The 26,797-nt window shown below is 38.1% G+C and overlaps 1 protein-coding gene across 1 annotated transcript; it reads right to left on the reverse strand.

The window, feature by feature from the left end:
- Positions 1-1,896: 1,896 nt before the first annotated feature.
- LOC100338755 (calcium-activated chloride channel regulator 4-like) lies at positions 1,897-25,654 on the reverse strand. Its single transcript, XM_070078129.2, is given in 15 exon segments — positions 1,897-2,210; positions 2,213-2,527; positions 3,206-3,436; positions 4,382-4,552; positions 7,150-7,417; positions 8,012-8,227; positions 9,238-9,344; positions 10,700-10,877; positions 13,752-13,979; positions 15,813-16,031; positions 16,659-16,836; positions 18,196-18,304; positions 20,773-20,920; positions 21,054-21,194; positions 25,433-25,654. Coding segments are annotated over 15 exon segments (2,754 nt in total). The 5' UTR covers positions 25,592-25,654; the 3' UTR covers positions 1,897-2,124.
- Positions 25,655-26,797: the final 1,143 nt, after the last annotated feature.

Consider the following 26,797-nt stretch of genomic DNA (forward strand, 5'->3'; position numbering starts at 1 on the left):
AATAATTCTTTCCTATGAGGAAAGAAAAAAGTATATGGGTAGGTATGGCTTTTTAAAGGAAAACTGATATATATATTTAAATTGAACTGAACTCAGGAAAAATATGGTTGGGTAAGTGTTAAGCATGTTTCTTTTTTGGTAGTTATATGGTGTGAACACACAAGCAATCAGTTAGGCCTAGGTAAGCTAGAATTATTTCCAACCCTGCAATATGACATTATCTCTTTATCTGTCAATCTAAAACACCCACCTTTTCAGGATGCACCTGTGTCTCATCCAGAACCACACATCTAAGTTCCTTATCCACATTTGTTTATTTAATTAAAGCACCATCCCCCAACCCATCAAAGAGGCTGAGAATGGACTAGAGCCCTCTTTTTTAACCCTGATCACAGTTGGGGGTGCTATTCTGGATTTTTTTCCCTTCTCTCTCTTTCAGCAATCCTCTGGCCCACTTATGACAGTTATTTCTCTGTGTGGAGTGGCCCACACTCATTCATAAATGTGTTTATTCTTTCAGTTTTAAATAGATCCTGTTCTCACTTTGTGCACCTACATATGCCTACATTTAGAATGATTATTTTCATGGTGGGGCAAAAACCTAGATTGAAATTAAGGTATGACAGGCTGGCGCCACGGTTCAATAGACTAATCCTCTGCCTGCAGCGCTGGCACACCGGGTTCTAGTCCCGGTCGGGGCACTGGATTCTGTCCCGGTTGCCCCTCTTCCAGGCCAGCTCTCTGCTGTGGCCCGGGAGGGCAGTGGAGGCTTGGGCCCTGCACCCCATGGGAGACCGGGAGAAGCACCTGGCTCCTGCCTTCTGATCGGCGTGGTGCACTGGCCACAGCGCGCTGGCTGCGGCGGCCATTGAAGGGTGAACCAATGGCAAAGGAGGACCTTTCTCTCTGTCTCTGTCTCTCTCTCTCTCTCACTGTCCACTCTGCCTGTCAAAAAAAAAAAAAAAAAGAAATTAAGGTATGAGATACACATTACTAGTATCTCCCATGTACATGAGTTGCAGTAAATATGAACTGAGCTATTATAGTGTATGTTTGGAAACTTTGGGTGAATAAAATATCAATTTATACTGAATAGTGCCAAGACAAAATTCATTTTTCCCATTGTTTTGTTTCTTTTTGTTTCCCACAGATTTATTTATTATTTGAAAGGGTTACAGAAAGAGAGGGAGAGACAGAGAGAAAGAAAGAGGTCTTCCATCTGTTGATTTACTCCTAAAGTGTCTACAACAGCCAAGGCTGTACCAGACTGAAACCAGGAGGCAGGAGCTTCATTTGGTTCTCCCAGGTAGGTAGCAGAGGCCTAAATACTTGGGCCATCTTCTACTTTTTTTTCCAGGCACACTAGCAGGGATTTTTGGATCAGAAGTGATGCAGCTGGGCACGAAAAGTGCCCATATGGAATGCTGGTGTCCCAGGTAGTATCTTTACCTGTTAAGTCATAATTTGTATTTTTACTACTCAAATGGACAATTTTGGGGCTGGTGCTGTGGCATAGCGGGTTAAGCTGCCTCCTGCAGCACCAACATCCCATATGAACACTGGCTCAAGTCCTGGCTACTCTACTTCCAATGCAGCTCCCTGTAAATGCACCTGGGAAAGCAGTGGATGATAGCCTAAGTACTTGGGACCCTGCACCTGTGGGAGACCCAGAAGAAGCTCCTGGCTTTGGACTGGCCCAGTTCCAGCTGCCGGCCATCTGGGGAGTGTGCTAGCATCTCTCTCTCTGCCTCTGCCCCTTTCTCTCAACAACTCCACCTTTAAAGTCAATAATAACTCTTCAAAATTTCTCTAAAAATAGACAATTTTAACTTCATGAAATTTGAAATATCATTTTAGAAAGCTTTGCATCACAAAAATAATACACAGAGACCAATATGAAAAAAGATTCTTTATTCATCACTATGATGTAAAATAATGAGTAAATAAAATGATAAACTTGACTATTGACATAATTTTTCAGATACCCATGAATGTGTATATTTAATCAAGCTATACCTTCTAGACTTCTTGAAATTAATTTATATAAGTTCATAATCACGCAAGATGAATAAAAAATTCAGAAATATCCTTTACTCGTGTTGTTTTTTAGAACCCTTTTCTAGATCAGTTTGAAGATTTTCTCTTCATTAAGATACAAATTGTGGTACTTAGAAAAATAATAACAACCACAACAGACCCAACCACTGACACACCAACATAGAAACGTTGATTCTAGAATTACTATGGTTTGGGATTTCCTCAGGATTAGCATCTGCATCAGAGGCAAACAGAACAACTTGTGCAATATTGGATATTTTTGATGTCAAGCTGTTTTTATCTACACTTTGAATAGCAATGAATACGTGGGTTGCATTTTCTTCTTCAGTGTTTTCTGGTTTAAATGTAAAAGTTTCCTTGGAGTTGACCTCATTTGGTTGCAGACCAGAAGTGTTAACCTGAAGAGCATTGTCAAAATTATCCTGTAGATCGAGGAGACTTCCACTTGTTCTTATGATATACTCTTCAACTAAGAAAAAAAAATTTTGTAAGTTTAGTATCTGTCACATGTCATATTCATTTCCATTTATCCTCAAATATTGTTTTGTTATACCAGGCACATACTCATATCAAAAGCTTTAGCTCATTCTTCAAAAGAAGCTGAATTCAGACTTTCATGGTCTGTCAAATGCTACCTCCTTCATATGAAAAAAATAGAGCTAGGTTAAAATGTATGATTTTGATTCACAATAATGGATAAGTGGTGAGTGGATGACCAATGGGTTAAGATGTCCATGTCCCATGTTGGAGTGCTTGTGTTCAATTTCAGGCCCAGGCTCACCATTCCAGCTTCCTAACAATGCATACCTGGGAGGCAGCAAATGATGGCTTGAAGAGGGTCCCTGCCATTCATGTGGGAGACCTATACTGAGTTCCCAACTCCAGTTGTCTGCTGTGTGTAGTCCTTGTCGTTGTAGTCATTCGGGTGAGTGAACTAGCAGAGCTCTCTCTTTCTGACACCCTCTCTCTGTTCCTCTCTTGCTTTCTATTTCTCTGCCTCTCAAATTGAAAAAATACCATAGATTATGAAATGGATACTTTTGTAGCTATCAGTTAAAATCTCTTCTCCTTTCACCAGCCCAGATCCCCCTGCTTTTAAAATGAGAACCTCTCACTTAAATCATCACCACAGTTACTTTGTCCTTACCTGTTCCAACATCAAAATCTCCTGGTGCTGTCCACGTCAGAGTGATCTCATCTCCGTCAAGGGTGGCATCAAGGTCTGTGATTTGGCTAGGTGGGTACCGGTCAGGAAAGTAGGTATTTGGAACTTGTGATACCACAAATGCACCTCCGGATATTGTTCTGCTGAAATTTTCTAAGATTGTCTGAGTATTCCCATCAATTTCAGGTCTTGGGGGATTTCTTTGAATTTCTCCTGAATTAAAAAATTCATAATTTACAATGTATAAACCTATACTAGTATTTTCAGAGTCAATGAATCCCCTTCCCTGTCTAGCTTTACTTTTCAGAATTTTTTCCCCCATTGATACCATCACCTTTGTACTAATTTTTTGGAAGCAATCACAAACATCCAATTAGTGTGATATTTTTTCCTTTTGTACCCGTACTAGGATATTGTAGGATGGAATTGGATAAAAAAGTGCTTTAGAATTATGCCTATCCTGAATGGAAATCTCTCTCATAATTCAATATATAACCCCCCCCCTTTTTTTTTAAAAAAAAAAAAGGAAGTGCTTTACCTCTCAAATGACCTACAAGCTACGAATATACCTTGAGATACCTTTGTCAGGTTCCTCCCAACCACTTGTCCTCCCTCCCTGCTGCAAATCCTAAGGAGCAATACTTCAGATAATGTCTCAGTTGTTTGTAGGAAACCCCAAAAGTCACAAGGTAAGGGTCCAGGTAAAGGAAAGATAGTGCAGAATGCATTCTTAACCCTTATTATCACTTTACACCTTTTTTTCTTTGAGTTAACAAAAATATTTCAAATAAATGGAATTTATTGACTTGTAGATCCTATCTATTTGGAAAGATAAATTCTGTCACTAATTTATACTTAGAGTCATAATTTCAAGGCCTGTTTCCTATATCCTGAGCGGAAAACTGGACCTATTAGTGTTGATACAATTAAAGTGTTCCAAACTAACTGTAACAACTTACATTTATTGAGTGCTCACTAGATGCAAGACATTGCAACAAATATACATTAATTTGGAGGCAAACCCTACTATGACTGAAAACTTCATTCCAGAAATGGGAAAAGCTATACTCTAAGTTGTAAAATGGTTGAAACTTAATGGTATCAAATGACAACATTCATCAAGCTATCGCTGGGTTACAGATATCATGAGTTACTCACCATCTACTACCCAGCCTGGTATATACATGGCTCTATTCAATGGACGCCGTAAGCTTCGGGTTGTAGAGTTTGTTCCTCCATGAGCCCATACTTTCAAGCTGTATCTGCCATTTTCTGTATAATCTGTAAAATACCTGGAGTAGACCCCATCATCCTTGAAGGCATCAGCACCTTGTTATGGAAATGAAGGGAACACATTATTACTGTAAATAAAAGACGTTTATAAACTTCCTAAGACAAGCATTGGCCTTTATAAACATATTCTCTAGATTACACTCAATAGTTTGGGACTGACCCTTTGGTGAATGTTTCCATTATGCTCTGCCAAACAACACGTTGTTGAATTTCTATCTTTGGGTTATTTTGATATTTATAGTACATATCTGTGTAACACACTTTGACATTTATATATTTATTATAAATACCTCACCATTCTATCTCTTAGGAAATTACATTCAGATTATTTTGGCACTCTTCTTACCATTTCTCTACCAGGTTACTTTATCTAAACATCATAATTGTGTTATCCCTCTGTTTACATCAAGTTCTCCTATTAAGGAAAAAGTATCTCTGTACAACTTAATTTTCACTATAGTCAACTAAAATTACTTAATTTGCATCATTTCCGCAGCTCTTTTTTTTTCTTTTGTTCTCAGCTCTTGCTCTTCCAATCTCTTCCAATCATTAACTTCCTGGTCTGACAGTGGAAAAATCCCTTTTGTTATTAGAATAAATACTTGAGGGAGCTCAGGAATATTATATTGTATGTCTAATTCTTAATATCACATGTTAAATTGCAAACACATTCTGTAGGGAGTTTAATCCTTTAAGACAAAAGGTCTGAAAGGAAGTTCCTTAGACCAGTAGCACCTACAATTTCTTAGATGTCCTAAGGAAGGACCCCACCATTCTGTGTTTTAACAAACTCTCGAAATAATCACTTTTCTTTTTTTTTCTTTTCAACTTTTATTTAATATATGTAAATTTCCAAAGTACAACTTTGGAATTATAGCAGCTTCCCCTCCCCCCATAACCTCCCTCCCACCCACAACCATCACATCTCCCACTCCCTCTCCTATCCCATTCTTCATCATGATTCATTTTCAATGATCTTTATATACAGAAGATCAACTTAGTATATGCTAAGTAAAGATTTCAACAGACTGCACACATAAAGATACACGAAGTATAGAGTACAGTTTGAGTAGTAGTTTTACCATTAATTCTCATAGTACAACACATTAAGGGCATAGGTCCTACATGGGGAGTAAGTGCACAGTGACTTTCATTGTTGATTTAACAATTGACACTCTTATTTATGATGTCAGTAATCACCAGAGGTTCTTGTCATGAGTTGTCAAAGCTATGGAAGCCTCTTGAGTTCACCAACTCTGACCTTATTTAGACAAGGCCATATTCAAAGCGGAAGTCCTCTCCTCCCTTCAGAGAAAGGTACCTTCTTCTTTGATGGTCCATTCTTTCTGCTGGGATCTCACTCACAGAGATCTTTCATTTAGGTCATTTTTTTTTTTTTTGCCACAATGTCTTGGCTTTTCATGCCTGCTAAACTCTCATGGGCTTTTTAGCCAGATCTGAATGCCTTAAGTGCTGATTCTGAGGCCAGAGTGCTGTTTAGGGCTTTTGCCATTCTATGAGTCCGCTTCCCATGTAGGATTATTCTCTCCTTTTTAATTCTATCAATTATTTGCAGGCACTGGTCTTATTTATGTAACCCTTTGATACTTAATCCTATCTTTTTGATCAATTATGAACTCAAACTGAACTTTGTGAATGCCTGCTCTGAGCCATTATTAATCACCAATACCTTTTCCAGTAAGGACATTACAAATTAGCTAACTAGCTATTGGTAAAATAAGATGCAATAACTTTTAAATGATTTTGTGGAAAAAGAAGAGGCAGGGGATGGTTGTGGAACTGTTGTTATATCTGTAGAAGGCATTAAAGTATGCCAAAGTACAATTTCCTCTTCTTGGTTTTTCTTAGGGTTAACTCAGATGAAGATGGAATTATAATATTACTTAATAATCTATATACAAAAGATACTGATAGAAATCTGTAATAATTCAGACATCTATCAACTTGGCTATTTCCTTGTTCACTGACTCCCAACAGAAGGTTCAGTTCCCGGAACAATCCATATTATGAGAGAAAGGTCATTCAGCACCATTCTTCCAACAGACCAAGGCCACAGAGCATGGCCAGGTCTGTCTCTTGATTCCTGCCAGTCAGGCCTGGTGTCTGATGCCCAAGCCATGACCCCTCCTTTGTCATAGTGGTTCTAGCTCACCTGGGCCTCAGTTCACAGGACAATATTTGTGCTTTGTTCCATCTGTTGGGAATCACACTTGCTTCTCTCCTTTTCTGTGCCAAGGGCCCAAGATCCACCACTTGAGTACATCTGTCTGCTTGAGCTTCACCCTCTGCCCAGACTTTCTAGACAATGTTCCCCTGAGAAAAACACTTGCCCAGACTTCTTGATGCTGTTCTCAACCTCCTGAATGAGATCTTCCTAAGCTGGTGACAGACACTGGCTGTGTAGGTGCCAAACAATAGTGATGACAATAAACTATATTTGCTGAGTGTGTGAGACAATGTGCCATTTCGTTTCCAGGTTTTACCTGGATAGAATTCCCTGCTGGCTTCTTATTCTTCCTTAATCTACATAAATTCTTCATGTGCCTGTGCTATCGCCCACACTGCCACAAGGGCACATAAAGCAGACTTATTTACAAAACCCTGTGAATTACCTGTACCATTATCCAAAAGTTGCAAAACTGTTGTGTTCCCATGTTTAGATTCAATGACAGCAGTCACATTGGCTCCAAGAATGGGTGCATAGCCTTGAAGAACTTCTGCATAAACAATCATTGGGCTGGGAAAGATGTTGTTGTCTTTATTCATCTTAGCGTTCACTGTGATTGGAGGTACAGAAGAATTTGCGGCCCGAGAAGTTACCGTGATAGTTAATGTTTCTGAGTCTGCTGTGGCCTGAGCACTGTAAGTCCAAATGCCTAACTAGAAATTTCAATGAAACATAGTAAGTAACCATTGTCAAGTTCTTTTCTGTGTTTTCTATGCATGTCTAGAAGAAATATTTAAATGTGGGGTAGAATAAGCAGGCTTCTTTTGCTTTTTTAAGTTCATTAGGGTAGAAGAATGAGAGTTGAGGCAGTTCAGGCAGGGCACACCAACTGCATCATTTATTGTGTCTACAATTTTCAGTGTCTCAACTGAAAGATATAACTTTTGGAATGTTTGCCTTGCTTGTGGTTCCATTATTTGACCACAGCATCCATAGATTCTATGACTCCCGTGGAGCTACTAAGGAAGGATCTTCTAGCCTTTTGCACAGCAAATTGCATGAACTTTTGCCATACTCCCTCCAAAATTCTCTTCTTAGACTACCTATTCTTCTTTCCTCCTGAAATATAACTTCTTTTTTCCTTTTCCTGCCATCATAATTATCTAGAGCACACAGGCATTTAAAGTGCATTGGATATTATTTTAATTTTAAAGATGATGCAGTCATTGGAATTTACAATTACAACATTAAATGGATTATTTTTAGTTAAAGAAATTTCAGAGGAAATATAAAAGATGATTGCTTACCTTTGCAGTTCCTGGTACACTGAGATAGGCCATTTTGGAGTTAGAGTCCACTGTGAAAGTGTTCATTAGTGTTCCACTGGGATCCCAGAGAAAAATGTTGGGACTCTGCTTGTTCCATGTGATGAGAAAGAATGTGTCTTTCCCCACTGTGCTATCAATAATTACAGTGTCATTCATCCAGGATTTACTGTTCAGTGTTAATCCCTTACTTTCAAGCTGTTCAAAAATATATTTAAAAGTTAATGACTGCAGAAGATAATAATTTTTTTCATTTACAGTTAGCTCTTAATTTCTGGCCTAAGAATAAGTTTACATATGGGATACCATCTTAAGCTTGTGATCTCCCTGAAAGCTGAATAGGATGTGAGAATTGTCAGTTAGCAACTGCAGAACACAGGATCTGAAGAAACAACAAGATTTAATAAAAGCCTTAGAGCAGAAGCATGGCTTTTACAGTGAGTATATGATTCTGTGATTTATTCCCAGTGGTTGTAGCAAAAACCCAAGCAAATCTTTAGCATTAAAGGTGCCTACAACTACAGAGAAGAATTAGCTGTTAGGTGGGTGTGTGCCTCCGTTTGTGTTAATCATCTTCATGATGATTTAACAGGTAGCGCTTATTGGTGGCTCCAGTGATTGAGCAGAGACAAAGTGAGTTAGATAAGAAATAGGAAATCATTGACACATACATCCAGAGATACTGTTCATTACAATGAAGGGTGAAGAAATCTTGGGAATATGAGACTTTTTAAAAAGTGCATTCAGAAATATATGTCCTTAATTTTGGAAAAAATATTTTTGAAATTAAAAATTTATATTAATATAAAGAGAACAGATTTTATGCATTTCATAATATAATTCCAATATGATAGCCATATTTTTCTCTTACTTCTTTCCTCAAACTGTCCTCCTTCTTTCTTTTTTGTCCCTTTAATTTTTGCAATAACTTTTTTTGTATTTTTTATATACAGTTTTTGATGGATAATTTGACATTATGAGGTTTTGATGTTATGTCTTAACACTATGGAAATATTGATAGAAGTAGTGTTTCTTCTATTTCACCATTTAATTTGCTTATATCTAAAAATAATTTCTATTTCAGATTGAAGTTTTGATTTTATTTAGAATTTCACTTTGAGAAAACTAAAGATTCCAAAACTTAAAGGTAGCACATCCTCAGCTATTGTAGACACAAACTTGAAATCACTTAGTAGGGGAATTCTGACCTGGAGCGACTTCTGGGAGAGATCAGCATTTTCTGATGTAAGGGCACCAAAAGCATCAATGAGGCCATTATTCTGGGCAATATCTGAAGCATAATAATGTTTTCCTCCTAGAAGGTAAATGCATCATCAACTAGGTTGCTTTCTAAAAAATAAGTACTTATCACATTTTTGTGATTAATGAGTTAACAGCTTAAGCAAAATCATCATTTCAGTGTGTATTATTAAAAGAGACCAAAGTCTAATAAAAATGTTGTAACTAAGAAGGCTCCTTAATACCTCAGTATCAGAATCTTAGCTACCTGAATTATATCAGAAAACCATAGATTACAAAAGAATATGTTAAAATTCCATGCATTTAACCCTGCAGTCTTTACACAGCTCTTTAGGGGAATTATTCACACTTGTTTATGATACCATTTGAACAAAGTTGGATTTTACAATTTCCAGCCAGAGTAGACCAGAAGCACAAAATCTGAAAGATTAAAAACCTGCTCAACTGAAGCATTCTGACAATACCTGGCAATGAGGAGATAGGAAAACTTGTAAGCAATGAAGACAAGTCCAAAAGAAGTACTATTTTAGGGGGAATATTTGGGAATGAAATACATTTCACAAAGGCCATGAATGCACCTTGAAACAATGGGAGCTTGTACAACTAAGACTTCAAAAGCAAGTTTCTATTTGGCATCATTAAAACCAATAAATATAAGAACTGGCATTCATAAATTATGTATTCTTTGTTATGTTTAAGAAGGCCTTGGAAACAGAATTGGTATTTATCACTTTGTGTATCTAAAATAACAGGTGCTATAATTAGAAATTTTATTGTAATTTAGTTCTATTCAGCCTGAGTTTCTGTTACATTCTCTCACCCTACAGCCCCTGCTTTGATCTTGTGGATGGAAAAATCTATGTTCTGGAATCGTGTGTCACCATTCTCTCCATGTGCCTTGCATTGTCATAATAACATAATTGGTTTCTTTCATTTTTTTTTATCCTCCTCCTCCTTTTTTGTTTTATTTTGTTTTGTTTTGCTCATGACTTGATCATTTTTCTCATCCCTTTAAAATTTTTTTAATTTTAATTTTCACCTTTTTTCTTCCCAGAGAAATTCAATATCTTGAACAAGACCCAACTTAGAATTCACCTAGTTTCTCATGCATTCTTTCCCTTACTCCATACAATTCTTGGAGCATTCATATCTTCCTCTGCTCACACAAAACTTTACTTTTCTATATTCCCTCTGCTATGAAGCAATGTGATATGATTACATGAATTGATTCTAGTTTTATTTGTCTCTCTAACCATTCAGACTCTGAAAACCAAACAGAGAATGGGTCTGGTTTGACTTTGGTCCCTACCTCTGCTGAGTGGGAGTTTGAGAACAGTTATTTCATTGTCAGTCTCTACGTTTATTTACACACTGCTATTGAAGGCTTGGAGTCTATTGATCATGTTTTACCTGTTAAATTGCTCATTTGTATTACAGATGTATCAGCAGATGGTCCCAAAGCAATAAAATGAATTATAGTCCCATTTTCTATTACTTCATTAACACAACTGCTGGCAGTTGAGTCCTCCCCATCGGTCAGCAGCACTATTTCAGATCCATCTATTTCAGAGTTTTGTTGTTTAAATACCTGTAAACATAATTTAGAACAGAGTTACCATCAGGTGCTCCAGATCAAATAGAATGGTAGGATTTTTTTTTTTTTTAAATTGCAGAGAAAATTAACAAACTGTGCAGATAGGAAGAGAGAGCTCCTGTTGTAGAATCATGGAAATTGCAATCAGCAGTCCCCAGGTAATCATTTTTTTAAAATATTTATTTATTTATTTGCAAGTCAGAGTTACACAGAGGCGAGGTAGAGAGAGAGAGAGGTCTTCCATCCGATGGTTCACTCTCTAATTGGTCGCAATGATGGCAGCTGTGCCGATCTGATGCCAGGAGCCAGGAGCTTCTTCTGGGTCTCCCACCTGGATCCAGGGGCACAAGGACTGGGCCATCTTCTGCTATCCCAGGACACAGCAGAGAGCTGGATCATAAGTGGAGCAGCTGGGACTCAAACTGGTGCCAATATGGGATGCCGGCATCTCAGGCCAGGGCATTAATCTGCTGTGCCACAGTCCCCCCCCCCCAGGAAATCTCAAACATGATTTTTTTCTTCACCCCCTGCTGTAGGGAATATTTACTTAAATGAAGTTAGGTTGGAGCAGGGCTGTGGAAAACCCTGCATAGACTAAAAGACCTTGACATCTTAGCCTGGAAAATTGAAGTCAACCAGGTACCCAAATTGTAACTACAGAATGTGAAATTAAATATATTTCTGCCTTCTTTGAATGGACTCCCTCTGAGAAATCTGCATGTATGAAATCTACTGTACAAACAGCTGGATGCATCAAGAATCTACGTCATTATTAAAAATGAAAGCCAGTGATTCCAAGTTAAGAAACCATTAGTATGCCAATTAACAAAAGTTATGGAAAGCTCTAAGCATACTGAGCTTAGAGTTCTTGTTACAGAACTTTTACATCTAGTGCAACCTAGCATAGAACTGAACAGTTTAGTGGTGCTCAAAGAATACATGAATTATAGTTACTGAGTTTTATTTGTAGCTTGAATATTTTTCCTGTGAAGACTTAACACTGTAAGTTCTGCATCTAGATTTCTCCGAGAAGATAAAGAACACTTAGCTTAGAATAGCAATTATATTTCATCTCCTCTGAAGCAGAGACTTCTTAGAGCACCCATGAGAAACTAAGTTCAAGCCAAGAAGAAAAAATACTGAATTCTCAGTGACTTTCATGGGCACGGAGTGGAGGTGTTTGATGATTTACACAAGAGGGTTTGACGTATATAACCCGTTAATAAAACTGGTGTCAGAGAACAAATTGGCCACCATCAATACAATTATTGTATGTTTTGCGGCAAAGAGTGAATATTACACATGTTTTAATGTATTGGAAATGTGCTATGACATGAACTGGAATCAAACTGAATAGTAGGGGCACACTTTTATATGTTTATGCCTTTTATATTACACTCCCCAACTCCTCCATTGCATTTAAGTGTAAAATGAAGTTCCAAAGATGAAGGGAGATCTCCCTCCTAAATCTCTCCCTTTCTTGGATCAGCTCATTCACTGAGCACTTGAAATGTGTCAGTCATTGCAGTAGGATTCATCATAAATGACACAGTTCCTGCCTTTGTGGAAAGAATTGAGAGCAATTTACTATTTATTGAGTTTTGTACCAGGGATGAATAGATACAGAGACGAGCAACACACAATTAAAGTGCATGGCAGAGTATTCTGTTGTTTGAGAGAACAGAATGATATAGTGTTTCCATTCAGTGAACACCTGAGATATATTATCTATGTTGTACACTTACAACTTAATACAAGTTCAAGCTTTCAGCCTCCCTACTGCCATCTTGTTCACCTCTCTACAGTTCATTTCCTGGGGACAACCAGTGTTAGCTTTCTGAAACATAAATTGATTGTCACACTCATGCTTTTCACCTATTAATAGCTTTTTGTGTTGTTTAAAATGCAGTCCTCTTATCATTTTTTGAATCTTTGAAAGATTTAGATCTTTTCTACCTCTCCAGCCGTGTTTCTTACTTTCTCATTTACCAAACCTCATGCCAGTAGCTTCTACCACTTGTTAAAACAATCCAGTCCCCACGCACCCCCGCTTCATAAGGAACATTATATTTTTCCTTTCTGCCTGAACACTGAGCTCTTTCTCATTCTCTAACTCAGCTTGAATGTCACCCTTCAGAGCAGGCCTCAGGGGCTTCCCTATCTTAAGCAATTCCCCTCCATGCCCATTTCTCCTTATCACATCTCGCTGTTTGTTCCTTCACAGCACTGTCTCCACTGCCTGCAACAACAGCTTCTGTTACCTAGGCGTCATCTGTTTCCCACTGGTACAGCAAGCACAGAAGAGCAGAGGAGATTTCCTGGCATAGAGCAGACAGCCAATAAATAGATGCTGAGTAAATTTGAACATAAACAACCCCATGTGCTAGTTTTCAATATTCTGTTTTACCAATAAGGTAACTGAAGACTAGGAAGGTTAAGAATTTTGGTTATGATCACAAAGCTAATAAGTGACAACTGACTGAATGTCACAGAAATTAAAATGAGGACTGGTTCAAAATGAAGTAATACCATATAACTCACTTCGCTGTCTCAAAGTTAATGACTTCTACATCCATGTTTGTTTATTGTTTTAACTGACACTTATTTAGCACCAGCTATAGCATAACAAGACAACAAAGTCCCAGAACTCAATGGACTTACAGTCTAGTGGCTCTTTCACTTATTGACCCACAGTTCATTCATTGATTCACTAAAAATGGTCAAGTGATATTTTTTTCTGTGTGTATGATACTGGACTTCATGGGAATAATTATGTTAAAATTAGGCAGCAGGTGTGTTCAGCAGCACTTAACACAAAAAAATCTTATGGAAACAAAGGACACAGTCTGTCTGCAGCATGGCTTTTACCTGAAATGCAGCTCTAATTCCCAGGCAGATCTGAGTTCCTCCGCCAGCCACTGTAGGCAAGCTCTGCAACAACTGGTTCCTTTCACTGCTGCTTTTTATCTGGATTAGCTGACTTTTAACAGTGGCAGTACTATCAAAGTGGACCATCCCCACCCAGGATCCATTTTCCACAATCTGCAGCAGGAAATATTTTGCTGCTTGATTCATTCGATTTAGGCGATCACTACTCTGATGGAAAAAAAGATAAGAAAAGGGTCAAGTGGTTTTTAACTGGACAATGTGAGTGCATAAAATTTATTGGTAAGGATTTTCTTTGAATATTAATTGGTATTACTAAATAATTCATTTTGTTTCAAAATTTAAATACATAAATATGTGTATTATGGGACACATATAAGACAGTTTAAGAACACAAACCATTAACCAGAACTGATTATTGCCTGCTGAACACGCAAGTTAGAGCTCCAGGGGTAGGGTGGAGACTGAGTTGGGATTGTAGGTCATGATTCACATCTTATATGATCTGTACCTGTTCTTCTAAGATGAAATCCTAGCCTAGAGTTTCAAATCTAGCCAGACTATCTCATATTCTAACCAAAGAATGCAATGGGCACATTAATTGGGGACTAGACTACCCAAAAGATGAGAAGTGCCCAAACATCAGGTAAATTCTGAGAGGCCCAGTCTCTACTTCACTTTCTCTTTTTCACTCCTAACCTCTCCCAACCACTTCTTCACCAGAGGGTTGGAGCTGGAATTTGTTCTTTGGTCACCCACCGGCACTTATATCCATTTTTTCCTAGGTGATTGCCCAGGCTCTGTAGCACTTACACACATAGGTCTTCTTCAGTACCTCATCACTACATTGGTCTATAGTGCTTCCCCCAACCCATACCCAAATTTCCCTCTGATCTCCCTGAATAAACCCCTGTATCCCCATGATCTGGGGTTCTCTCCACCATTTTACTTTACTTTTAAATCTGGTTCTACCTGTATCCTAACTAGTGAAGCCTGCCTATCTTTCCCCATTAAGGGGCCTCTTTTCTCCACAGTGCCACTCCTGGACTACTTGTGTGTGCTTGTCTAGCATTTTGCAGTTCTTGCTAAGGAGCCCTGGTTTATTGTGGCTCATTTCATTTCTATCATTCTCCGCCCTTTTCAATTGCCACCCCCTTATTTGCTAAATCATTTATTCCTGGTCTTCAGCATGCTCTGTTCTGTATAATCCTCCTGGGTGCCTTATTGCATTGCATTTAATTGTTTGTATTCCCCTCACTTCAACAGTTATTGACTGATCATTCCTCTGTGATGAACTCTGTTGTAAGCAATGGGAATACAAAGATAAATGAGACTAGGCTCCAAATTTTAGAGGTGCTCCCAATCTAGTTTGTAGAATCATGTGTAATTTCAATATAATATAGAATACTATAGAAATGCACGAGGCATGGTTGAGAACCAAAAGAAAGCCTTAGTCCAGCCTTTTAGCCCAGTTCCATATCCTGGAGGAAGTGAATTCTCTCCCAAGTTTTGCAGGTTGAGCATGACTTAACCAATTAATGGGGGAAAGGGAGAGAAAAAACTTTATTGCACTATTAACTTCTCAAGGCATGGATATCTGTTCTCAAAGCCTAACACAATACTTGCCTTTTGCTGAATAGTAGTAGAATGAATGAATTTTCCCATTTGGCTCACATGCCATATGGTGAAGCTTTCTGTTGTGTTTTGATAATAAACAGACCATTTATACAGTGGTACAAATGAGATAAAACCATGTTAGGAATTCTGACTGATTCTTTTCTTTGACTTCAAATGGAACTCAACATCCACCATTCCCGCTATCTTGAATATCCTTGAATTTGGTCTTTGTAATACTACTGGCATCTTTCTTTTACTATAATATTTTGTTCAATACATTTTGGTCATGATCATAGAAAGTGATGGTATTTTATAGCTCCATGCTGTTTAGAACAATCCAGGTACAAGATAGAGTTCAGAGTGGTCTTAGGCATTCAGTAACTCTCCTGTCCCCATGTCCAGAAGGAAATGGGCTCATGAACTTACAGCCATGCTTGCCGATTTATCAAGAACTAGGCAGACAATTCTTTGACTGGGTCTCAGCAGTGAGAAGGCTGGTGTAGGGGGTGGTCCCTCCATGGGCGTGGTGCTTTGAAAATCCTCAGAAATGCTGATCACCTCCCATGTACTTCTGAAATTGCACTTTGTGTTTTGTAGGTTTGGGGCTTCTCGGTTGTGGTTTTCTTCGTTACAGAATTCAACAGTCTAAAAAAATGAATAAAATAGAAAAATATGAAGAAATTAAAATATGTTGTGCAATTACATTGCTTATTGAATGAAATAGAATGAATGAGAATTAGCGTTATAGTAAGGTGCACATACTTCAATAATATTAATGATACTAGGTAACACTAATTGAGTGCAGATTACTATGTGTCAGCCATGTTTAAAAAACTTTATACTAGGGGCTGGCGCTGTGGCACGGTGGGTTAACGCCCTGGCCTGAAGCACCGGCATCCCATATGGGCACCACTTCTAGACCTGGCTGCTCCTCTTTTGATCCAGTTCTCTGCTATGACTTGGAAAGCAGTACAAGATGGCCCAAGTCCTTGGGCCCCTGCACACACTTGGGAGACCCTTAAGAAGCTCCTGGCTTCCGGCTTTGGATCAGCACAGTTCCAGCCGTTGTGGCCATCTGGGGAGTGAAGCAGCAGATGAAAGACTCTATTTGTCTCTACCTTTCTCTGTAACTCTTTCAAATAAATACAATAAATCTTTTAAAATAAAACTCTATACTATTTATTTAATTCTCAGGTTACTTGCACAGATTTTTAAAAAATATGATAGTATGTCCTTTGATTATAAATCTGGTGCAACGATTGGCATACTTACAGCCTCGATACTTTGCATATACATTATGGATGCCTTTTCTGTCTGAACTTTATCGGGAAAGAATTGACAGTCTTTTTCATATAGCTTTGTTGTAGCATTCAGTCTGCAATTTCTTGTTAGACAGCTTTCTCCTCGACATGTATAAACTTTGTTTATACCAGTGATACCTGCGGAACACCTGGAAATATGTGGCAGTTAGACTTTGAGGCAATTGAATCATTAATAATTTTTTAAAAAAATATTTTAGTTCATGATATTCTTTATATCAAAGTATTCCTTCTATGTGTACTATGCATTTCCTATTATGATAGTAAAGCTTAAGAGTTCTCATCAAAGTAATTATCTTCTTTTAAAATATAATGGGACATTTCAAATAGGACCTCCAGATAACATACAATGGCTGTGTTCTCTGCTGGAGTTAAACCTGCTGGCCTCTTGCTCAGCTATCTCTTTACCTGGCCCAGTGGTAGAGAATGCACCACAGGTATCTAGATGAGGGAACTTGTCAAACCATTCACTGTAAGCACCTCTTTAGCTTGAAGCTCTTTGTAGATTTCTTTTTTTAAAAGAAAATTTCCCCAAAAGAATGAGGTGTGAATAGCGACAAGTGCTGGGATAATTTAAGAGACATTTTTGGCCACAAGGAAATTTCAATGGAAGCAGAGAATGAAGTGTTATCAAGCAGGATGGATGAAGGATGATGGAGGCATTTTAGACATTTCTTTTTATGGCAAGGAGTTGAGCAAAGGGGGCAGTGACTTCAACAAATACACTGGCATGTGAATATAATCCATCTCTTCAAGGTGCTTCCAGTTCAAACTCAGGAAGTGCTGACTGATTTCAGTCATTTAGGGAATCTCCTAAATAGGTTCATGCTTCTGTTGTCCCAATACTTGGTGAATAGAATACAGCTATCCGTATGAACAGTCATGGTGAATATTCTGTCACAGAGACTAGACAAGTAAATACTAAATAAAGAAACATAGTAACCATAATAGTCTTTAAAATACATGCTTGAAATCATGTCTTTCAGTTTGCACACTTATGACAAGTCTCCAGCCTCAGCAGGACATATGTTGAGACTGTTGACACCCAATTTTAAACTGACTTTTCCCCACCATTGAGTAACTGTGATGCTACATTTCCATTTGCAAATGACCTTCATAAATCTCTAAGAAGTTCCTGCTTGGCTCCTTGAGGGCATTGGATTTCTTACTCAGCCCATATTTGGCACTACTTAACCATTTTTGTTGGTTCTAGTATAATGGAAACAACTTTGCTCTTCTCTCAACGTATGGTAAGTCCATTCACATAGCGACAACTGCAGTGTAAATGACTGGCATCTGTGGTAGAAAGTTGTAAAATATGGCAAATTGCAACTTTAAGATACATTTTCTTAAAATCATTGTTTTGTGATATAGTATCTATGATCTACATTGGGACAAGAATGAATGATTGTTATTTGAAAGACATCAAAGTAAGGAAAATAAGAAAATTTACAGACTTAAGTCATCTAAGAAAATTTAAATATCCATGCCTTGTTGCTTCAATTTTATTTGAGCTAGCACTGTAGAAAGGCTGATCTTCATTGTACTCATCAAACACTCCCCAGCGGAGATGGGCCCACTCATGGACAAATGCTCTACCTGTGGATAAATGGTTCAAGTCAATAATCATAATTCAAGTGACAAAGTTTGCATCTTAAATATTTTTAAGAGTTTCATTCTTTCAACTGCAATATTTAAAATTCAGGTTCTCAATATAACCAGCATTTATATCTTTGCATGCATTACATTATATTATGTTACATTATACAGTGTATTATATTTTTGTTCCACAATATATTAATTCAATAAGACATCTATAGAGTATCTGCAATTGGCAGCATAGATAGAGATTTGAGTTTTGGGTCTTGGGATACAAAAAGTCATAGGTACTGTTATACTGATTGAAGAGGGATGCAATTAAGAGAACATGAATAAAAATGCTCCTTAGGAAGTTGAAGATAAAAAAAAGATTAAGAAACACTGTTTCTCATGTATAATTTTGGTTATTTCAAAATTAAGTGATTTATTTCTAATACTTGCACATATTGTTAAGCATTAATGAAATAAATTATAATTATTATTAATTATGTATATTTAATGCAATAAAAGTATTCAGAAATATTAAGAAGTGTGAGATATATTCCATGACTTTTAAACATTTGAGAGGGGGAATTAGAATAAAATTGTTTCCATAAGAATCTCAAAATGAATGGAAAAATAAATATAAATCTACATATTGAGATGTAGAAAGGATAGATAAGTGGAAATTTTGTTTTAGTATTATTGGGAAAAACTTCAGAGGAAACAGAAGTGGAGAAGCAGGGATTGGAAATAACAGTTGTTTTGTTACAAGGCATGTTTCTGTAGTTCATTGAGATCTGAAGGCAGGAGAAAGAGGTCCATGCTAGGAAGAAGACATGCTTCTTCTTTAAGTCTCTGCTCCCACTGTATGTTTGTGTGTGTGTGTGTGTGTGTGTGTGTGAGTGTGAATTTGTATTAATTAAGGTATAGGACACCGATTGGGGAATGTCACTGGGGTGTATGGCTTTCCCAGAGAATGCCCATTCTAATCTTCCTGGGATGATTTGTGTAAGTTTTTCTTTTCCTTGCTGTTGCTCTTGCTTCTCAAAATGTGGTCTAAGGTCCAGCAGCATCAACACCACTTGGGTGCATAAGAGAAATGTAGAATCTCTGGCCCACCTTGTATTTACTGAATCAAAGTCTGCGCATTAACAAGACTCCTCTTACTCGTGTACACTTTAGACTTGAAAAACAATAGCTTAAGGTTTCCCAGAAAAATACAGCCAGATTAGTGGGAGTGGAATTATACCTTCAGTATGAAATGAAAAAGCCTTCGTATCAGCTACTTCAGTATGAATTTGATGAATTTAAAGGAAATTTAAAATTCTTATACCTGTGGCTGTTTTCTTGGTGAGGTCCAGTCATGCTTAACTTCATTTTCAGATTTCTTTGCCTCCCACGCCTACCTTAGAAGCAGCCCCTCTGACTACATCTTTGTCTCATTTCCCATTCTCTCTCTCTCTCCCTGTCCCAACTGGCTGGATAATTCAGTGCTGAGATTGAGGCAGTTGGATGAAAACTAAGGATAGGACTAGTGAAAGAATTGAGCTATTTATATTGGTGGCTGAAATGGCAACTGCTGGAATTGCAAAGTCAAAAAAATATATAGCTAGAAGGGTATAGCAAAGGATCAGAGGTGGCAAAGAGAATGAGAATGATCAGGGTCAAATGGGAGAAAGGTGGGAGTGGGAGGCAAGGGAAAGATGGAGATTTCAATATCGGACTGGGAAACTTGTCCAGGTAAAAATGAAGACCATGGCTGGTGGAGTGCTTGTCAGAGCCAAGAGTCTTGAATGCTCAGTTTGTAGGCAACAGAGAGAGAGAGCTGATTCTGCGATATGGGAATTCAGGACATTTGCATTGAACAACATGTGGATTGGGCCCTCCTTTAAGTACAGTTTATACTTTATTTGTAAGAATGTGTAATTTAGACAAATGACCTTAATGTACAGGTTGAACTAAATGCAATTGCCATTTTTACAGGTCCAGATAACCAATGATAGATTCATCTGGTTCAACCAAATAGATGGGATAGCAATGCCAGCACCTAAAATACTCTGAGTATATTCTTTTATTCAGGGACTGGCATCAGGGTTCTTTCCCTTCCACCTTCCATCAACCTGCTGTCGATACAGCATGTGATTGCTTAGTACCCAGCTGTGAACAATGGAAAATTCAACCCTACAAAGTATACCTTGAGAGAAACACTTATTATTGCTGCTTTATGTTCAAATTCCTGTAGACACTGTACTGAACCATTCACATTAGTTATTTACTTTTCACAGAAATTCTACAAGGTATAAACTCTTTTCACCATTTGACATAGAATAAGCACAGGGAGAGCAGGTCCCTTGCTGAAGACGATACACAGCTAATAAGCAGGGCAGCCAGGATTTGATGCTGGAACTCTGGCTCAAGACTTGCATACTTAACCTGCATATAGAAGTGCTTGTTGCAAAATTATATGTTTTAATCAAAATTCATACCTGCTGGTCCATATTCATTTTGTTTGTTTCCCAGTACAAAGTCAGGAGTAAAATGAATGTATTCTGCCTTCTCTCCACATTCCGTGAACTGCTTGGTGTATGGTTCATCTCTGCCTGGGGCAATAGGTGGGGCCACTATAACATCAGCCTGAGAATGTTTAAAAAGATTGTTTAATAAAAGTAGAAGTATGATAGTATGTAGTTAGAAAGACTTTAAACAATTAGTGGCAAAACTGGGAAGCATCAGAAAATAATTTATAAGAGCAGATTTTGACTCTTACATGTGTGTAACTCTCATGTTTTGGTCTCTTGTATTGAGAATTTTCCTTCCAAGTCTCAGGAATTAATATAGATACATTTTTGAAAAAAAATCTTCTTTTTGTGGCCTCAAACAGGTAGGTAGAAGCTGTAGTCACCATGTCCTAGAAGTAAAGGAAAAAGTAGCCAAGTGAGATAGGAGTAAATGAGCAGGATTCATCACAGGTGTTGCCCATCTTTCATTGTTAGTACACAGTAGTTGATTGAGGAGCAGGGTCTATGCCGTTTCATCTCTATCCATACCAGTCCAGAACAGTGTTTAATTCTGCACTTTGTGAGGCTTCTGGGCTTTCTGTATCTTCTATCAAAAGGCAAATGTTCATGCTTGGTGTTAAGAGAATTTGATTAATAAGAACATATACATATACTTTGGAGTCATTAATTGGTTCCAGTTCCTGTGTTAGCCCTTTCTAGGTGACTGATCCTGGTAGATGCATATAGTGCTGCAAAGCTCAGTTTCTTCCTCTCTTGAGTGGGTCATTGCTACCTATTTTTATGATTTGTAAAAAGACAGAATGAATTATAAAATACTCCTCACCTATGCAGTTCTAAATCTATTTCATGTTGTTATGGTGATAAGAAATGTTAGTGGAGAAAGTGTTGGCTGATGCATGCTTAGGAAGACAGGGTACAGACATGGGTCCTAGGAGAGGTTTCTCTTTATTTCATTCCCCAGGAGAGGGACCTGGCTGGGAGTCCGGAGGATAGTATTCAAGAGAAATTTACATAGAGGCAAGATTTTGTTCACAGAACTCTTGTTTGGAAACCAAGTTGAACATAATACCACTTTATATTCAGTATCCCCCAAATACAATGATGAATAAGAGAAACAGTCCGTCCCTAGGGCTTCCTATCTAGTGGGGGGAATAGAGAGGAGAAAGGCACTGCGGTGATCTGTTCTATATGATCAAACCCACTGAGGAATCCTGGATGCTGGATGATAATGTCAAGCTCTTCATCTTCCTGGAAGCATCCCAGTCTACAGTGCTGTTTTCAAGGCAGGCTCCTCCATGACACTTCTTGGTCTAACAAAAGCCCACAATAGAACTGTTCTTCAGGATATTACCAGGATCCATTTTTGGTTTTCTTTAATAAAGACCAGTGTGTTCCGGATATGCACTGCATGAGGTCCGTAGAGTAATTGGATCCAGAGCCAGGGCATTAGTCAGAAGAGCGGAGAACAGTGGACTGAGGAGCCAGAGGTCTTGTAGGGAGGGAAAAGAAGGGCTTTGGACACTTCTCAAGACAGGTTGGAGATTCCTTCAGCATAGACCAAAGGCAGATGAAAGAATTCTCTATCTGCTCCCTAATGATGCCTTTTCTTGTTTTTGTTTAGCAATATTTACATATCACCTTCTGCTTGAAGTTAAGGCTGTCCATGTATATGAGACAAAAATGTATGTGGTCATTGAAATGCATCCATAGATTGAACAAGTAGGGCTGCTGTATGTGGTTGTGTTGGTTGTGCCTTTGTGCCTTGTACGACTCCAAAGGGTCCCATTTCTTATGGAGTCTCCATGGCAGAGGTGGCTGTCTTAGATGCTATGCTCTCAGGTGGTGGGGAGACTTCAGATGCTCCTTTTAGGGGACCCCTATTAGGCCATTTCCTTGGATATTTTACGGAGGCTTATAATGGTTTTCATAGACTTTCCAAACAGAATTCCTATACCATTCCTTCTAAGTTCCTTCTCAGAAGTCCTATAACATCCTAGTTGGATCAAAGAAAATGCAGATATCAATATTTTCGAAAGGAAGTACTCTCAAACCAAGAAGAAACATGAATACATAGAAAAAAAATGTAAACTAAAGATTGAAAAGCTCATGTCATGAGTTACAATCCAATTTAATGTAAATTTATTATGGCCACGTAGTATCCCTATGAGTAGGATTAAGAGTACAAATTAGTTCATTGGTTTTACATTAAAGAATGATTTTTTTGGTCATCTCATTCAAGCCATAACTGAAACCCATATCTATCAGTCTTCAAAACTCATGTGATAAAACTCTGTTACTAAATAGGAACTTGGAAAAGTCATTTCCTTTCTGAACCCCAGTTTTTGTTTAATGTGACGATGTCTACTACATAATGTGGATGACAGCATTTCACAAGATTGCTTGCCTAATGATACAAATGCAATGGCTTTGTAAAAGGCAGGGGAATATCAGGAAACATTGTGTACTGGAGGTGTGTCTATAAACAACTGGCCTTCTATTTGTAACTAACAATAAAGGAACATACTAACAAATGTTTTGCTCTTACAAATAGGTCTTTCAAATACTGCTTTCTGATTCAGAAAAGTCTGAAACTGATCATCCATCCTAGGACAGTGTCATATCATTCAGAACCTGCTATGACAAGTGCTCTCCAAACACATATTAATAAAAGAAATCTTCATCTTCTGGAATTCAAGGGATACCAACAAACAAAACTGTGCTACAACAGAGTTTTTAGAGAACAAGTGACAGTGGAAGCCACAGAATCACCTGATTACAATATGCTCCATGCCCGTTGGATTTATTTGGTAGTATCACCATGCAAAAGCCTTAACAGTAAGCATCAGCAATTGCAGAGGACATGAAGTCAGCGAGAGGAGAAACCATTCACATGACTGGAACACCAATCTCCACACTAACGAAATAGTATAGTCAGAAGAAATCAGAGTCCTTGGTTCAGTCCTAGACTCTTTCCCATGCATATCTGCACATATTTAGTTAACTAATGTTTTCAAATACCATCTACACACCAACAGAGCCTCGATTTTTATCTCAATGAAGATTTTCACACTGAATACAAATCCCTACCTTCATCTACTTGGAGTTTTCATGAGCACAATGAATTCAAAATGTCCAACTTACTTCTGATCTCTCAGTTGCCAGATTTTACCCCTTATTGCCTTCTAGTTCTCAAATGGTGATAATGCCATCCTCCCAAGTGTTCAGGTAAAACTCTTGCTGTCTCCCGTGACTCCTGTCCTACTTTCCTGGATTTCTCTGTAACTCCCATTCCATATCTAAACCATCAGGATATCCAGGATATTCTCAAAACATGTTCAGAATCACACCACATTAATGATTTCTATCAACACCTCCCTGCTCAGCTCAGTCACCATCTCTGCTCAGTTATGACAGTTTAATGGTTGGAATCCTACACAGTTGTGCTGCCGCACTTTAAATAAGATGAATGACAAGTGGAGCCCCTTTGAGGTTTGCTGCACACTGCAGTCAGATGGAGCTGGAGCCCAGAACATGCATGAGAGCCCACTCTTTCTTGGTGCAGATTCCCTCCACGGATTCTCACCTCACTCGGTGTGAAAGCCAAGGTCTTTTCAATGGTCTGGGCCCTGCTACCTCTCCAATCTCTTACCCCCTTTCCTCTTGCTCTTACTGTTCTTTCTTTGCTCACAGCAAGCCTTCTCTCACCTTCATGCTGCCCTCATCCTGCAGATTTTCAGTGGGCTCTTCCCTCACTCATCTTGGTCTCAGCCCAGATATCGTATCATCACTGAGGCCTCTCAGACCACCTTCTGTGTCATGGTAACCCACACTCTCCCCTGCCCCATCCCCACTGCACATTCTGTGTCCCTTATTCCTGGTGTATTTTACTCTGCAGTCACCTACTATCATGTGACTACTGTTTACTTATTATTTATTAACTCTCTCTGAAGAGAATATACTTTCCACAGACCAGAGACTTTTTAAATTCACTGCTCTTTCTCCAGGCACACCATGGCATTATATAAATAATTCCTTAAAGAACCGATGAGACCAACTGTTAATATACAGATGGAGAAAACCAAGGATAAGGGAGGCCCTTTGCCTTGTCTTTAGTCTTCTGGTGAGACAGGGTGGAACCTCTGGGTCCCTCTGCCGGTTCTCACATTGTCCTCACTGCAGCATACTGCTTATGTATTTAGTGAACACATAACAGTTGTAACTGGAGGACATTATATTAAGTGAAATATATCCAGGTACAGAAAGACAAGTACTGCTTGTTGTCATTAATATGTACAAGCTAGACAGAATGATCTCCCAGAAGTGAAGTACAGCAATGCCTAGAGTCCACGGTGATTTGTGGGGAGGAGAAACAGAGGGAGGTCGGATCACCAGGACACAGTTAGATAGGTGGCGTACCCTCATGCCAGTCTTCTACAGCACAGGACGTGAGCATAATTTACATCAGCCTCTTCTATATTTTATAAAGACCTGTAAACAGGAATTTAGGCTCTGTGCTGCTTTTTAGCATTCTGGAGCATTTTCAGAAATTTCTCTCATGATTATTCACCATTAGCTATTTAATTTCCCCCCCATAATTCAAACAGAAGAAATTTTATTTTTTCCTTACCTTTAGTTTTTCAATTATTGTTTCATTTTCTGGCACACCAGGATCAATAGCAATAATAACGTCTTCGTAGCCATTGTTGTTCAGCTTAATGAGGGAAGAATTTGACTCGTGTAGCAGGTATAAGACAAAGAGGAAAACAGAACCTCTGAGTAACCCCATCGTTCTGCATTAGTTGTTCCTTGTCCCAGTGCTGGTTGGTTCACGAGCCTTGCCTTTTACCTTCTCTCTCCATATATATACTCCTAAAATGATCAGTGTTGGCTAATTATGGTATGTTAACTGTACAAAGGTCAATGTTACACATCCAATAAAATATCTGACTTCAGTTTAAACAGTTATTTCATTGTATATTAATGTAAAAGTGATTGAGAAACAGAAGAAATCAAATCTTTCTATAAAATTCATTACATTTTTCTCTTGGTGTATACTTTCTATCATTTATGATTTTAGCTAATTTATGTCCCTAAAGACATAGACTTTATATTTCCTCCAGAATGGAATGTTAAAATTAATGAAAATTCATAATAAACTTAACAGACATAGTAATGTAATCTTCTCCAGTTTTGCAAAGTAATTTAATTATTTTATAGATTATTTATAAATAATGGAAGTTAGTATATGATTATTAAATTCAAACAGTACCAAATTAGGTGGATTGGGTTTGAAACAGAAAGATTTTTAAAAACTTTGATAAATCTAGGAAAACTTGAAAAAAGTCAACTTATTAAACTAAAAATAAAAGAATCCTTTCCAGTAAATTGTGAGTAGAATTTGCTACAAGCATCACTAAAATACCTGGTATTTTTTGGCTACCAGTGATGCAGGGTGATTAATACTCATAGTTAATATTTATTCAGGGTAAGTGTTGTGGCACACCTGGCTAAAGCCCCATTGTATAGTGCCGTCATCCCCTATGGGTGCCACTTCTAGTCCCAGATGCTCCTTTTCCAATCCAACTCTCTGCTATAGCCTGGAATAGCAAATGGAAGGTTGGTCTGTCGGTCTGTCTATCTATCTATCTTCTATCATCTATCATCTATCTCTCCCTCTCTGTCTGTTGCTTTGTCCTTCAAATAAATAAGTCTTTATTGTTAGGTGTCTAAACTTAAACTGAAAAGTGATCCCTGTTAAATATAAGAGTGGGAATAAGAGAGAGAGGAGATGTACAGTTTGGGACATGCTCAATCGGACTTGCCCCAAATGGTGGAGTTAGAATCATGCCAGGGGATCCCAATACAATCCCATCAAGGTGGCATGTACCAACGCCATCTCACTAGCCCAAGTGATCAATTTCAGCTCACAATTGATCACACTGATAGGTCTAAGAGTCAGAGGGATCACACAAACAAGACTAGTGTCTGCTAA

The sequence above is a fragment of the Oryctolagus cuniculus genome, chromosome 7, assembly GCF_051225735.1.
Source record: "Oryctolagus cuniculus isolate XC-2025 breed Fujian yellow rabbit chromosome 7, ASM5122573v1, whole genome shotgun sequence".
NCBI lineage: Eukaryota > Metazoa > Chordata > Mammalia > Lagomorpha > Leporidae > Oryctolagus > Oryctolagus cuniculus.